The 15,348-nt window shown below is 60.9% G+C and overlaps 1 protein-coding gene across 5 annotated transcripts; it reads left to right on the forward strand.

Annotated features, from left to right (window-relative positions):
* Positions 1–940: 940 nt before the first annotated feature.
* On the forward strand, positions 941–15,118 carry AMPD2 (adenosine monophosphate deaminase 2). Of its 5 annotated transcripts, none has more exons than XM_035252415.3 (18): positions 941–1,360; positions 6,583–6,713; positions 6,941–7,071; positions 7,440–7,508; positions 7,595–7,706; positions 7,976–8,162; positions 8,426–8,567; positions 8,678–8,767; positions 10,972–11,101; positions 11,281–11,475; positions 11,562–11,693; positions 11,819–11,982; positions 12,281–12,407; positions 12,498–12,661; positions 12,963–13,083; positions 13,382–13,555; positions 13,743–13,853; positions 14,007–15,118. In XM_035252415.3, the coding sequence occupies exons 1-18, from the start codon at positions 1,351–1,353 to the stop codon at positions 14,214–14,216; spliced, it is 2,400 nt and encodes a 799-aa protein (XP_035108306.1). In that variant the 5' UTR covers positions 941–1,350; the 3' UTR covers positions 14,217–15,118. The 5 variants fall into 5 exon arrangements, with proteins under 5 accessions (XP_035108306.1, XP_035108304.2, XP_035108305.1 ...); XM_035252413.3 differs by lacking the exon at positions 941–1,360 and adding an exon at positions 2,138–2,331; XM_078332718.1 differs by lacking the exon at positions 941–1,360 and adding an exon at positions 2,503–3,380.
* Positions 15,119–15,348: the final 230 nt, after the last annotated feature.

Consider the following 15,348-nt stretch of genomic DNA (forward strand, 5'->3'; position numbering starts at 1 on the left):
GAGGCAGAGTTTGGGAAGGAACTCTTCCCTGGGGGTGGCGAGAACTGGGAGGAGCCAGACAAACAGCATTAGAACAACAAGGTACTGGGGGTTAAAGGCCTCCCACAAGAGGGAGAATAGGAAAGAGATTAATTGCTGCTAATGCATTTAACTGCAGTCAGTGAAGTTTTAGGGACTTCCCTCCACAAGTTCCCTTGAAGTCGGATTCTCTGACCCTTGGCAGTGGGGATGCTTGTTGAACAGGATGTCTGCAGATTCCAGAAGGGCTGCAAATGAATCACCCCGTGAGTGCCAGGAGAGAACCAAGGCCAAGACTAAAGCAATGACGATCCGTGAATATTGAGTACTCACTGCAGGCCAGGTACAGGTCTAAGCAGTTATTTAACTCATTTATCGTAACCACCACATAAAGCAGCTACAGACGAAATAGAAGCACAGAGAAGTTAGGTAACTTGCCCAGTGTCAGTCAGGAAGTAGGTGGAGTCTGGATTTGAACCTGAACATTCTGGCTAGAGTTAAAGTTCTTAACCACCAAATACAGAAATGTGGAAAGGGGAGCTAAAATTGCAGGACACATCCTGCCTGCCTACACCGACCGGAAAACAGACGACCAGGTGAGATTGCAGGGGCAGGACTTCTGCTTAAAATGAATCCTGGGACAATAATAACAGCTACCTTTCACTGGGCCCTGACTTCATGCGAGACACTGTGTAATCTTCACAGTAACCCCTTAGAGTGAGGTAGGGTCATTACTCCATCTTACTGATGAGGAAGCTGACGCACAGAACTGGCCCAAGACCCATGGTCGGCTCAGGCCAGCCCTACCGCGGTGTGGTGGCTGCCCACGTGGCGCCCAGGAAGAGGAAAAATGGCGGGGCGGGGTCGCCAGGCGTGGGCGGGGCCAGGAGTGGGCGGGGCCAAGGGCCGCAGAGCCTGGCGCGTAGCCGGCGAGATTTTGGTAGGGTCGCACCTGTTGCGTGATTCCCCCATAGTCCGGCCGCAGAAGTCCGACCGTAAATGCCTAGGGAGTGTTGAGAGAAACGTGGACGAGTTCCGGGTCCCGCTCTCTTGGGAGCACGTGGCCCACTTGCCTCTCGATTGCGGGGTTGGGTGGTCGCGACGCCGGGGTCGCCTTGAGGCCAGTCCGGCTGCCGAGGTCTGCGGGAGTCCGCCTCCGGCCAGCTGACAATTTTGAAAGACTACCTTACTTCCCCCATCTCAGTGCCCGGGCGAGGGCCCTTGGAACGACTTGGCCGGGGTCTGGGCCCCGACCCCCCTGCCCTCCCTCAGGACCCAGGATTTCTGCTGTGCAGACCCTCGTGGGCAGCCTCCCCTCGGGACTCAGGCAGCATGGCCTCAGGTGAGTGTGTGTGCGGGTTTTGGAGGGAGGGTCTCTGGGACAGAGAAGTGCTGTGACCAGGGTGCCAAGAGAGTGGGAGTCCCAGCGCAGCCTGCAGTACCTAGGGAAGGCGGTCAGGTCCTCCTAGGAGGGCCTGGGGAGCAGAGTCAGAGTGTGCAGAGACAGAGGAAAAATCCGAAGAGGCTGGGGTCTCTGTCCCAGACCCCCAGATAAGGGAGTCTCCTGGCCTTCCTAGGAGGCACCTTTTTGGCGACGGTGGAATTTTCCCAGCACGAGCTCCTCCCTCCTGGGCTGGGATTCTCGGTTCTTTCCCCTCCTCCCAGAGCTGGGCTGCCCCTGAAGCTGAGGGTCAGATGGGGAAGGAAAAGGGGTGCTGGGTTTTCACGGAGTATGTAAGCCTGCCCTGCCCCGGGAGGACTGTATTTGAGCTTGGGCTCGCTCGCGGCTGAATTCCTGTTTGTTATTCTTTTTGGAAGGACCAGCTAGCCTGGACTTTGGCTTGTTTGCCCTGGAGCCCTGGCATGATGGGGTGAGGGCTCTTGGGGACTTAGTGGAGATCTGGGGGCTGGCCCTTCCCCGTCTTGTTTTCTGCCCACCCACTCCCCCGCCCCCTGCCAGGCCCAGACATCATCAGTCACGTCACTCCAGGGACTGAGGAGGGAGGGGAGGAATAAGGGGCAGAGATAGAGGCCCCACTTCCCGAGGTTGCCTAGACAACAGGAGAAATCGTGGCCAAGGCCTCTTCCGCCTGCGGAGCCGCTGCTTCCTGCATCAGTCACTCCCGCTGGGGGCGGGGCGGAGGAAGGGGTTGGATGTGGCAGAGCCAGGCCCCAACCGGTGCCGCTCAGACTCCCCCGCTGTCGCCGCCGTGGTCCCAGCCATGGCATCCTATCCATCTGGCTCTGGCAAGCCCAAGGCCAAATATCCCTTTAAGAAGCGGGCCAGCCCGCAGGCCTCCACTGCAGCTCCAGGTGAGTGTGCTTCCTGGCCTCAGGATAGATGCTAGGCTCTGTCCCGCCACCTCTCGCCCAAGCGGCTGGTCCCTCAGAGGGGGGCCACCTCCTCCGGCATCCTTCTGCAGTGGTGCCCCTCAACCTCAGTTCCAGGGCCGGCTGGCTTGGAAGGTGGGGTAGGGAGGTGGGGGGGTGGATCTGAGATGTCTGTGCCAGGGATGCTGTCCTGTCAGAGCAGTGGGCATGGTGTGGATGCAGCAAGAGGTGTGTATGCACGTGTCAGCGTGTACATGTGCTACGACTGCGTGCGAAGCGTGTGTGAATGGAGTGGGGGGGTGTGGGACTGACTGCTTTGCGGACTGGCCGCTCTGACTGGCGCCTGTGCCTTTACCGGCGGGCTCAGGCTGTTCTCCTGTGGCTAGCTCCTCTTTCCAGCACCCCACATCTAGATCCCTTTCACTGGGGGTCTGACATCTGGGCACAACCATTGCTGGCTGGCATCCCACAGCTGGGGGCTTGACTGTATCTGTTGTTTGCTATTTGCTCATTCCTGGTCTATGTTTTGAGCCTCCTTAGGAGCATGGGGTGTCCTTCGTCAGGTCTGTGCAGGGTTCAGTCTGGGGCAGCTGCCTGCACTGCGTGTGCTCCTGCACCCTTTGGTTCGTCTCTCACTCTAGTAAGCATCTCTGCACCATTGGAGCAGGCAACGTGGTGCGGCAGTGTCTGTCTTAGTGAGGGCTTAGCTGCCTGGCTGTGCGCTTGCAGAGGAATGTCTGCCTGCTGTCTGCCCCCAGGCCTTGTGGCTAAGAAAGGACCCACCCTGACTTTGATGACCAGATCGTGCTTACTGCTCCCACCCCTGCAGCAGTCTGTAGCTACAGCCCGATTATCTACATCCCCTATTGTTTCACTGAAGATGCCTGGTGCAAGGTCTGCAGTGTCCGGAGGTCTGTGCCATCCAGAAAGGGTGTCCTCTGGGTGGGTCCCTCCCTGGCCCTGTTTGGGTCAGCAGTAGGACAACTGGTATAGATCTAGCCAAGAACCAGAGACCCTTTGGTGGTGAGATGGTAAGAGCATCTGATACTTGTGGGTCAAAACCGTGGACACCTCGGTGCCTACTGAGGCAGTCCTGGCAGTGTGTGAGGGGCTCCTGGTCGGGAGGTGAGATGGGGTGCTCAGAATCTCGGAGTTGGTGGGAGTGGCTGTGGAGTGGTCTGCTCTGGCTTTTGCTTGATTCCTACATGAATGTGCGGTGCTGGCCCCTAGAGAAAGGGCCAGTAGGGAGCTGAGTCTTCTAGGACCGGCCTCTGAGAGCATAGAGGTTACTGCCCATGTGTCACCTTCAGTGAGCCCGAACAGCCCTGGAGAGTGGTTTGGCAGGCTCGGGGATGGCGCTGGCTGTTGGGATCTGTGCTGCTCAGCCCAGGATTGCTGTGGAGCCCTAGACCTCCCCTGCTAGGAGAGAGGCTTGAGATTTGGGCCTTTGACTCGACTCCTGGTGTCCCAGTATGAACCAGCCATGGGGGTCTGCGGTCAGCCTCCTCTAGATGGAGTTAGAAGTGGTCTGGGGCCATAGGTAGGGAGGAGGTGTGTAGAATCAGGGCTCTTGAGCAAGAAAAGATCTTACGCTCTGGGGGTGAGGCAAGTTCCTCTCTTTTCTTTTTTTATTTTTTGAGACGGAGTTTCGCTCTTGTTACCCAGGCTGGAGTGCAATGGCGCGATCTCGGCTCACCGCAACCTCCGCCTCCTGGGTTCAGGCAATTCTCCTGCCACAGCCTCCCGAGTAGCTGGGATTACAGGCACGTGCCACGATGCCCAGCTAATTTTTTTGTATTTTTAGTAGAGACGGGGTTTCACCATGTTGACCAGGATGGTCTTGATCTTTTGACCTCGTGATCCACCCGCCTCGGCCTCCCAAAGTGCTGGGATTACAGGCGTGAGCCACCGCGCCCGGCCAGTTCCCCTCTTTAGTCACCCGCATCTCCACTCGTGCCAAGTTCACTGCCCTTTACTGGCCTTTGCCTTCGCCCTGCACTGGGCCTTCCACCGTTCTCAATGGGTGGGGCGACAAGTAGAAGGTATTTGAGGGTCCCAGGAGTTTGTAATTGTAGGCCCTCACCTCAGCACAGCCTGGTGTTATGCAGAATGCTTGCAGAGCCATTATCTCTTATGGCAGCTGTGGCTAGGCAGGAAGGGACCACATACTGTGTCTCACTTGCAGATGAGGACAAAGCCTCCCAGAGGTAGGTGGAGACATGCCTGTCGGCAGGAACAGAATCAGACCCACACCCTCCACATCCTAGCTCCCTTTCTCCCAAACTTATCCTGGACAGTTTGTCCCATCCCGGATGGTAGCTTGGAACAGGCATTGCAGGTCCAGGAGCCTGTGAACCAGTCCCCTGAGCAGCTGGGTGGCGAGGAAGCCTCAGTGACTGGGCCATTTCCTCAGCTGCCAGCCAGCTCCTTCCCCAGCAGAGACCCTGTCTCTCCTGAGGGACCCCATAGTCAGGGCCCAGAGGACAGTGGTGAGCAACAAGGCCACTGCCAGGGGAAGCCGACCTGGGGCTGTGGGTGTGGAGAGAGCTGCTCCTCTCCTTTTTCTCCCCTCTTACCCTTTGGCCAGCCAGGCCCTGCCCACTTGCTGTCCCCTAGGGCAGTGGATTTTAAGGAGGCTTGGCTCCTCCCTGCCAGCCTGGCCTGCCCAAATCAGCCTACCCTGCTTCACCCCCTTAGGAGCCTAGCATCTGGCTGGGTCCTCCCTGGCACTGCTAGAGGTGAAGGCCCTCTTTGGTTCTGGAGTTCGTCTTCTAAGTCTGGTGGGCCGTCCCTTGGTTTCTGGGCCCCCTTGAACTCCCCTAGCTCCGTGCTCACAGCTATCTCAGGGTCTCCCCTGCTTGCAGCTGCACTTGGTACAGCCTGTGCCAGCCCCTGAGGGACTGGCTGCAGCTTCATTGGCAAACAGGCGGGCAAGGGGCACAGGGCTGCTGGCCGGAGCTGCCTGCACTCTGCAGGTAGGGTTCAGGCAGGGTCCAGGGTGCGCAGGGGATGGGGTCCTGGACCTGGGGCAGGCCCCTCCCTCTTCTGTTTGTCCAGCTTTGTGACCAGTCCTGGAGTATCGGGAAATGGGCGCAGAGACTTTAAGGCTGGCTACAGAGTCAGATCCTGTAATCCTTCCCTAAGCCGGGGTGGAGGGTGCTGGAGGGGAGCACTCCTGACAGTGGCTGAGAGAGCCAGTTTGGTGTGGAAAGCTTCCCACTGGGAAACTGGGGCTGCTGAGCCCAGGGAGGGTCCTTTGGGGTAGGCTGGAAGCCTTGGCAGACTCCAGAGACCCGATTCACAGCCCTCGGGTGCCAACCTCCTGGTGGTACAGATGAAGAGTCTGGTCCTTGGTGGAGAAATACCCCTGGCTTCTGACACAGCCCTCGGGTGCCAACCTCCTGGTGGTACAGATGAAGAGTCTGGTCCTTGGTGGAGAAATACCCCTGGCTTCTGACACTCCCTTCCCCAGGGCCCTCCATGGGGCCTCCAGCCCAGGTCCTGGGGCCTGAGTGGCATAGACTGTTTGTGGCAGTTCCTTTTGGAGGCGCAGGCTCAGGCCAGGCCACATCTTGGCAGCCCGGGAGTCCTGGGGGAGAGGGCAGGCCTCCAGGGAGGAGGTAGGGTTCCCCTGCCAACCAGGCCCTCCACTTCCTCTCCTCTTCCTTTGAGGGCTGGTCCCCAGGTCAGAGCTGAGCAGTGGCTGTGGCTTCTCTTGTGCTGTCTAGAATGTCAGGCACAGGGTCCTGCCCCTTTGAGTGGAAAATCTGCTAGTCCAGGCTTGGGTCTGATCCTGGGTTGCCTACTCTGGGAGCTGCAGGCTGGGAGTCCTTGGTGTGGCCACCTGGTCCTTATTGAGAGCCTGGTGTGTGTCTCTGTGGGTGTCTGTGGGTACGTGCATGTGTGTGCACATGTACACAGGTGCGCCTGCCTCTGGGAGGTAGTCACATGGAGATTCTCATGGTCTGAGGGAGCAGGCTTTAGTCCCGGATTCAGTTCTCATTCAGGGAGGTAATGAATCTACTTGTTCTAGGGGCAGACTCAGAATCCCCACCCCGAGCCTGGAATGGGCGAGGGGTCCCTGTGTGAGAGGGGCGGGTGAGCTCTTTGGGAGCCACATACCCGCTTTCCCGACCCTGGGCTCTCTCAGGAGTTGGCCTAGGCAGGGCAGGGGCCCTGGGCTTTCAGGGGCTGCCCCTCCACCATTTGACCCTGGCATCACTGTCTCTGCAGAGGCTCGGGGTGGTCTGGGGGCCCCTCCGCTGCAGTCTGCCCGATCCCTGCCGGGCCCCGCCCCCTGCCTCAAGCACTTCCCGCTCGACCTGCGCACGTCTATGGATGGCAAATGCAAGGAGATCGCCGAGGTATCGCCTGGCACCACCCACACCCTCACCCCGTGTCTCCACGCCCCGCCTCTGCTCCCCACACCCCTCACCTCAGCTGTCCCCTCACCTCACGCTTGGCTGTCTCCTGATCCTCAGCCTCTCCCAGGTACCCCTGGTCCTGCTGCCCTCACCCCATCCCCAGACTCTGTAGGAGAGGGCCCCAGGGCGGAGGGCCAGCCGCACTGATCTTCCTTCCCTCCCCCCAGGAGCTGTTCAGCCGCTCGCTGGCTGAGAGCGAGCTCCGTAGCGCCCCGTATGAGTTCCCCGAGGAGAGCCCCATCGAGCAGCTGGAGGAGCGGCGGCAGCGGCTGGAGCGGCAGATCAGCCAGGATGTCAAGTGAGCCTGGCAGACAGCTGCCTAGCCTTCCTCCATCATCGTCCAGACCCTCTCAGAGACCCTTCTCTGCCCCTGTGCCTCCCACCCTCCCCTGGGGGTCTGCACAGGGAGCATAGAGTGGGCTTTGGAGTCAGGCTGCTAGGTTCTGTTCTGTCTTCTAGCCGCTGGTGTGGCTGGGTCATGTGGCTTCACTCATGGGTCTGCCTTCTCATCTCTAAAGTGGGTGAGAACGGCACAGGGTTCTGCAGCTCTGCCTTTGAAAATCACATGTGACAACATGTGCGCACAGCACCTGGCGTGGTGCTGCGGCCTGGGAGCAAGGGCAGGCCCTCGCGATCTGCCTGACCTCTCACCCCTCCCGCCTCTAGGCTGGAGCCAGACATCCTGCTTCGGGCCAAGCAAGATTTCCTGAAGACGGACAGTGACTCGGACCTACAGTGAGGAGGGCAGGGGTGGGGGCATGGGGGGCTGCAGCCAGCCCCTCTGCTGGCTCTAAACCCCTCCCTTCAACCCCTCGCTGCAGGCTCTACAAGGAACAGGGTGAGGGGCAGGGTGACAGGAGCCTGCGGGAGCGTGATGTGGTGCTGGAACGGGAGTTTCAGCGGGTCACCATCTCTGGGGAGGAGAAGTGTGGGGTGAGTGTGGGGCAGGGCCTTGAGTCTCCATCACCCATGTCTTAGTGGGCTTCCCCAGCCTGGGCGTGGGGCTGGAGAGGGTGTTTCTCTTTTCGGCAGCTGGAGGGGCAGAGGGGCTGGCTGGAGCCACTTGATGCTGGACTGGGGTGACCTGAGTGTTCCTGGGGGTCTGCAGGAGTGGGGGATAGTTTGGGATCTAGGTTACAGCCTCAGGGAGAAGGTCTCTGAGTCCGAGACTAAGTAGAGTGGTCGCATGTCCTCATCTCCAGGTGCCATTCACAGACCTGCTGGATGCAGCCAAGAGTGTGGTGCGGGCGCTCTTCATCCGGGAGAAGTACATGGCCCTGTCCCTGCAGAGCTTCTGCCCCACCACCCGCCGCTACCTGCAGCAGCTGGCTGAAAAGCCTCTGGAGACCCGGACCTATGAGCAGGGCCCCGACACCCCTGTGTCTGCTGGTGGGACCCCCCATCTCTGCCCTACCCCACATGCCCTAGCTTCCTGGGCTTCCTGAGCCTGGTGCCTGGGCACCTCTGCCCCGCCTGCCTCTCCCTACACCCAGGCTCCTTCCAGCCTCTTGGTGTGCAGGGCTGGAGGTTGGGCAGCAGCTGTCTTACCTACTGGGTCTTCAGCAGCTCTTACCCTCTGTGGGGTTTGGGCTGGGCAGCGGGTGGCTTGGAAGAGCCCTGCTCTGACTTTACTCTCCATCCTCACCCTGCAGATGCCCCGGTGCACCCCCCGGCGCTGGAGCAGCACCCGTACGAGCACTGTGAGCCGAGCACCATGCCTGGGGACCTGGGCTTGGGTCTGCGCATGGTGCGGGGTGTGGTGCACGTCTACACCCGCAGGGAACCCGATGAGCAGTAAGAGGGGTTTGGTGTGTGTTGGTGGGATGCAGTTCGGGAGGCTGCGTTGGCTGGGAGAGGCCACAGGGCTGGGCTTGCTCTCTTCACCAAGCTCCCTTCCATGCCAGTTGCTTAGAGGTGGAGCTGCCATACCCCGACCTGCAGGAATTTGTGGCTGACGTCAATGTGCTCATGGCCCTGATTATCAATGGCCCCATGTGAGTCCCCTGACACCCCAGACACTTAGCTCGCCTCCCAGCCCAGATTCTCCAGCCCCAACTCTGCCCCAGACTCCTGCCACCTGGTGTCCTGCCCTTCCTAGTTGCTGAGCCCTAGACTTCTACTGCCCTCTTGGCAGCCTCCCTCCTTACCGTCCCACCTGCTCCCTCCTCACCCTCCCACCTGCTCCCTCCTCACTCTCCCACCTGCTCCCTCCTCACCCTCCCACCTGCTCCCTCCTCACCCTCCCACCTGCTCCCTCCTCACTCTCCTACCTGCTCCCTCCTTACCCTCCCACCTCCTCTCTCCTTACCCTCCCACCTGCTCCCTCCTCACCCTCCCACCTCCTCCCTCCTCACCCTCCCACCTCCTCCTTACCCTCCCACCTGCTCCCTCCTCACCTTCCCACCTGCTCCCTCCTCACCCTCCCACCTGCTCTCTCCTCACCCTCCCACCTGCTCCCTCCTCACCCTCCCACCTGCTCCCTCCTCACTCTCCCACCTGCTCCCTCCTTACCCTCCCACCTCCTCTCTCCTCACCCTCCCACCTGCTCCCTCCTCACCATCCCACCTGCTCCCTCCTCACCCTCCCACCTGCTCCCTCCTCACCCTCCCACCTGCTCCCTCCTCACCCTCCCACCTCCTCCTTACCCTCCCACCTGCTCCCTCCTCACCTTCCCACCTGCTCTCTCCTCACCCTCCCACCTGCTCCCTCCTCACCCTCCCACCTGCTCCCTCCTCACTCTCCCACCTGCTCCCTCCTTACCCTCCCACCTCCTCCCTCCTCACCCTCCCACCTGCTCCCTCCTCACCCTCCCACCTGCTCCCTCCTCACCTTCCCACCTGCTCCCTCCTCACCCTCCCACCTGCTCTCTCCTCACCCTCCCACCTGCTCCCTCCTCACCCTCCCACCTGCTCCCTCCTCACTCTCCCACCTGCTCCCTCCTCACCCTCCCACCTCCTCTCTCCTCACCCTCCCACCTGCTCCCTCCTCACCCTCCCACCTGCTCCCTCCTCACCTTCCCACCTGCTCCCTCCTCACCCTCCCACCTGCTCTCTCCTCACCCTCCCACCTGCTCCCTCCTCACCCTCCCACCTGCTCCCTCCTCACCTTCCCACCTGCTCCCTCCTCACCCTCCCACCTGCTCCCTCCTCACCCTCCCACCTGCTCCCTCCTCACCCTCCCACCTGCTCCCTCCTCACTCTCCCACCTGCTCCCTCCTCACCCTCCCACCTGCTCCCTCCTCACCCTCCCACCTGCTCCCTCCTCACCATCCCACCTGCTCCCTCCTCACCCTCCCACCTGCTCCCTCCTCACCCTCCCACCTGCTCCCTCCTCACCCTCCCACCTCCTCCCTCCTCACCCTCCCACCTCCTCCTCACCCTCCCACCTGCTCCCTCCTCACCCTCCCACCTGCTCCCTCCTCACCCTCCCACCTCCTCCTCACCCTCCCACCTGCTCCCTCCTCACCCTCCCACCTGCTCCCTCCTCACCCTCCCACCTGCTCCCTCCTCACCCTCCCACCTGCTCCCTCCTCACCTTCCCACCTGCTCCCTCCTCACCCTCCCACCTGCTCTCTCCTCACCCTCCCACCTGCTCCCTCCTCACCCTCCCACCTGCTCCCTCCTCACTCTCCCACCTGCTCCCTCCTCACCCTCCCACCTCCTCTCTCCTCACCCTCCCACCTGCTCCCTCCTCACCATCCCACCTGCTCCCTCCTCACCCTCCCACCTGCTCTCTCCTCACCCTCCCACCTGCTCCCTCCTCACCCTCCCACCTCCTCCCTCCTCACCCTCCCACCTCCTCCTTACCCTCCCACCTGCTCCCTCCTCACCCTCCCACCTGCTCCCTCCTCACCCTCCCACCTGCTCTCTCCTCACCCTCCCACCTGCTCCCTCCTCACCCTCCCACCTGCTCCCTCCTCACCCTCCCACCTGCTCCCTCCTCACCCTCCCACCTCCTCTCTCCTCACCCTCCCACCTGCTCCCTCCTCACCCTCCCACCTGCTCCCTCCTCACCCTCCCACCTGCTCCCTCCTCACTCTCCCACCTGCTCCCTCCTTACCCTCCCACCTGCTCCCTCCTTACCCTCCCACCTGCTCCCTTCTAACCCTCCCACTTGCTCCCGAAGAGCTGCTACCAGGGCCCTCCCCAGGTGCCTCCCTTCAGGGCCTAAGTCCCTGCCTTGTTCTCCTCATGCCCAGAAAGTCATTCTGCTACCGCCGGCTGCAGTACCTGAGCTCCAAGTTCCAGATGCACGTGCTACTCAATGAGATGAAGGAGCTGGCCGCCCAGAAGAAAGTGCCACACCGAGATTTCTACAACATCCGCAAGGTGGGCCCTCAGCCCATGGTCCTCTCCATGTCCTGGTCCCACACCCTTGCCCAGCCTCCTCTTCAAGGGCCAGGCCCCCCACGCAGCATCCAGGACAGAGGGTGCCTTCCCATCGCACTACCCTGGGCCCCAGACCTTCCCAGCCTCCGGTGTACCAGCAGCGCCCTGTTCCACCCCAGGTGGACACCCACATCCACGCCTCATCCTGCATGAACCAGAAGCACCTGCTGCGCTTCATCAAGAGGGCGATGAAGCGGCACCTGGAGGAGATCGTGCACGTGGAGCAGGGCCGTGAGCAGACGCTGCGGGAGGTCTTCGAGAGCATGAACCTCACGGCCTACGACCTGAGTGTGGACACGCTGGATGTGCATGCGGTCTGTGCCAGTGTTGTGGGCTGTGGGACTGAGTCAGCCAGGGGACCAGGAGTCAGGGGTGACCTGAGCCTGCCCGTGTCCCCCAGGACAGGAACACTTTCCATCGCTTTGACAAGTTTAATGCCAAATACAACCCTATTGGGGAGTCCGTTCTCCGAGAGATCTTCATCAAGACGGACAACAGGGTATCTGGGAAGTACTTTGCTCACATCATCAAGGTGAGGAGGCAGCCTTCCCTGCCAAGCCTCGAGCCTGAGGATCTGGGGGCTTTTGTGGGGTGAGATTCTAGGAGGGTGGGCAGATGGCCCCTGAAGAGCTCTGACTCAGCTCACCTCATGTCTAGGAGGTGATGTCGGACCTGGAGGAGAGCAAATACCAGAATGCAGAGCTTCGGCTCTCCATTTATGGGCGCTCGAGGGATGAGTGGGACAAGCTGGCGCGCTGGGCCGTCATGCACCGCGTGCACTCCCCCAACGTGCGCTGGCTGGTGCAGGTGCCCCGCCTCTTGTGAGTGTCCCTTGGAATGGGAAGAGAACTGTGGGGCCATGTTCAACGGTCAGGGCCTGCCTCCTGCCCTCCTGGGATGATTAAGCCTCCCTTGTCCCTGCCAACTCCTCTGAGTATGAGGAAGGGCTTCTTAGTCCCACCCATGGTCTGTCCAGCCTGACCCACCTGGGTATCCTTGCTTTTCCAGTATGGTTCAGCCTCTGTGCTCTTGGGCTCAGCTCTGACCCTTACTGGCCTGCTGGGTTTCCTCCCACTGGCCCTGACTTGCATATACCTGCATGTTATGTCTTGCCTGCAGTGACGTGTACCGTACCAAGGGCCAGCTGGCCAACTTCCAGGAGATGCTGGAGAACATCTTCCTGCCACTGTTCGAGGCCACCGTGCACCCTGCCAGCCACCCAGAATTACATCTGTTCTTGGAGCATGTGAGCAAGCAGCACAGGCTGGGTATGGGGAGGACGGCCGGCCCCACGCCCAGCTGCAGTTCTGGGTCTGACCCCCGGGTCCTGTGCTAGGTGGATGGTTTTGACAGCGTGGATGATGAGTCTAAGCCTGAGAACCATGTCTTCAACCTGGAAAGCCCCCTGCCCGAGGCCTGGGTGGAGGAGGACAACCCACCCTACTCCTACTACCTGTACTACACCTTTGCCAACATGGCCATGTTGAACCACCTGCGCAGGTGCCTGCACCACCGTGTCTGCTTGCCATGCAGTCTCTTGCCCCACAAGCCTCACTCTTGGCACCTGGGCCGGGGCCACCAGACCTCTGACCCTCCTGCTGCCTGGACCGGATGGTTCTTTGTCTGCCCCTGGAGCTACATCTCTCAGCTCTCACAGCCAGTAACCTACCCCTGTCCCTCTCATCCCAGGCATGCAGCTATTGGCTGGAGGACATATGTGTGCTGGGTTGGGGGTTCAGGAGCCCCGGTGAGCCCAGGTGATGCCAGGCTCAGGAGCTGACACTGTCTTCATGTCCCCCAGGCAGAGGGGCTTCCACACGTTTGTGCTGAGGCCACACTGCGGGGAGGCTGGGCCCATTCACCACCTGGTGTCAGCCTTCATGCTGGCTGAGAACATTTCCCATGGGCTGCTTCTGCGCAAGGTCAGCGTCCGCACCCCCTGGCCTTCCCTCCCAATTGTACACCTTCCTCTGAACCATTCCAGCCCTTTGGCAACTGATCCCCTCCCACCCAACCCTCAGACTGGATTCTACCTTCCCCACCCCAACCTCCAGCCTGGAGCTGCAACTGGATTTTTACTGTAATTCACCCTTTACACATCAGGCCCAGCCCGGATTCCCCTCCCCCCACCCTCCGGTGTGGCCTGGACCCCCAGAACCACTGTGTCCTACCCAGCCTTGAGGCTACCTAACAGGCCCTCCCTCCATGTTGCCTGCCCAGGCCCCAGTCCTGCAGTACCTGTACTACCTGGCCCAGATAGGCATCGCCATGTCCCCGCTCAGCAACAACAGCCTCTTCCTCAGCTACCACCGCAATCCGCTACCGGAGTACCTGTCCCGCGGCCTCATGGTCTCCCTGTCCACTGATGATCCCCTACAGTTCCATTTCACTAAGGTCAGAGCCCAGCAGGCAGCCAGGCGAGCTGGCGCGCGTCCGTCCCGGGACGCTGGGGTCTCCGGGTTGGTGCTGCCCCCTGCTGGTGGAGCATAGCAGGCCAATCGGCAAGTCCTTTGGAGGTGGGGGAGGCAGGCAGGGGCAGCGGGCCAGGAAGCGCTGGGCTGAGGGAACCTGGCCCGTGCAGGAGCCGCTGATGGAGGAGTACAGCATCGCCACCCAGGTGTGGAAGCTCAGCTCCTGCGATATGTGTGAGCTGGCCCGCAACAGCGTGCTCATGAGCGGCTTCTCCCACAAGGTACGACAGACAGCGCCTGCCTGGACCTTGGCATGACCGCTCTCCTCCTCTCCTCCGCATTTGGGCTCCTGACCTGTTTCTGGGGTGGCTTGGGGTGGGGTACAGCCCCTCAGCGCTGGCTGTAGCCCTGTCCATTACCCCTGCGTCCTACAGGTAAAGAGCCACTGGCTGGGACCCAACTATACCAAGGAAGGTCCTGAGGGGAACGACATCCGCCGGACCAACGTGCCAGACATCCGCGTGGGCTACCGCTATGAGACCCTGTGCCAGGAGCTGGCGCTCATCACACAGGCAGTCCAGAGTGAGATGCTGGAGACCATCCCAGAGGAGGTGGCTGTGGCCATTAGCCCGGGGCCTCAGTGAGCCTGGCCCCTGCAGCGCCCACCACATCGCAGCAGTTTGACCACGTTCTGTCCTCAGACCCCTCCCATGCTGTGTGGTCTCTGCATGTCTCCATTCTTCTCTGTCTCTGTCTCTTTCTTGCATGTCTCTGACCATGTCACTGTCGCTGGGCCACCTATCGAAGGCAAAGCCTGGGAATCTGCTCATTGTTGTTTGGGCTCAGATAGCACCTGACTGCCCAGGTACTGAGGGCCTCCTCTGCTGGTGGCCCTGCCCTGAGATCCTCAGAAGTGTGACTGTCCTATGGGCTTCTCCAGTGTCCACGGGGGATTGGGATGGTTGTGGGGGGCCGGCCCCTCTAGCCTTTCATGTCCTGCCTAGACAAATCTAAGCTTTGGCCAGGGCTGAAGTTTAGGCCCCTGTTTTATGTAGCCGAGGGGCAGGCAGGGGACCTGTACACCTCTGCTGTGGGCCCGGGGCTGCTGAGGGTCTCTATGGGGCTCCAGCAGCTTTGCACTGGGTAGAGCTGAGCTGAGAGCTCAGTCACAGCCCTGGGCTTCCTGGCCTGAGTGGGTAGACGGAGGCGGCAGAGGTGCTGGACCACATCTCCGCCAAGTCACTGCCCAGCAGCTTTCTCTCCGTCCTGTCCCCAGCCCATGTGCTCCTTGGTGTCAGCTTCCCGTGCCTCTGTGGGAGAAGGCAGCTGCCTTGTGTTCTGTCTGGGGCCACGGTCGCTGCAAGGTCCTGGATCTGCCACTCAGCCCTGGGAGCGGTGTTCCCAGTGCGGTTCCCAGAGCTTTGACCAGATCCTGATCCCAGCTGGCCCCTGTGTTGTGTTCCGGACTGAGGCCTTTGCTGTGAACTTCAGTGTTTCGTATGATCCATCCTTCCTAGTGCATGAGAAATAAAGATTATTTAAGTAATGAGGCAGGTGGGGTTTCTGTCGGGAGAGGGAGAGCCGTGGTGGGAGGTGGCTGTGGATGGAGGTGCAGCGCATTCTGAGGGGAGGAGCTAGGCTTGGGTGACGTGTGTGTTGTGCACGTGAAAACTGATGAAGCTGTGAGCAAGAAGAGACGCCCACCGACCCTCATCCAGCCCCGGGTCTGCAGCACATCCCTGTCACACCGGCTGGGGTGCTGGTGTCTGTTTCCCA

Source organism: Callithrix jacchus, chromosome 7 (genome assembly GCF_049354715.1).
Source record: "Callithrix jacchus isolate 240 chromosome 7, calJac240_pri, whole genome shotgun sequence".
Taxonomy (NCBI): domain Eukaryota; kingdom Metazoa; phylum Chordata; class Mammalia; order Primates; family Cebidae; genus Callithrix; species Callithrix jacchus.

Coding starts and splice junctions, on each gene's coding strand:
- AMPD2 (XM_035252413.3), top strand. CDS start 2,241: ATGGCATCCTATCCATCTGGCTCTGGCAAGCCCAAGGCCAAATATCCC. Junction 8,163..8,425: donor CGACACCCCTGTGTCTGCTG/GTGGGACCCCCC, acceptor CTCACCCTGCAG/ATGCCCCGGTGCACCCCCCG. Junction 13,084..13,381: donor ATGGGCTGCTTCTGCGCAAG/GTCAGCGTCCGC, acceptor TTGCCTGCCCAG/GCCCCAGTCCTGCAGTACCT.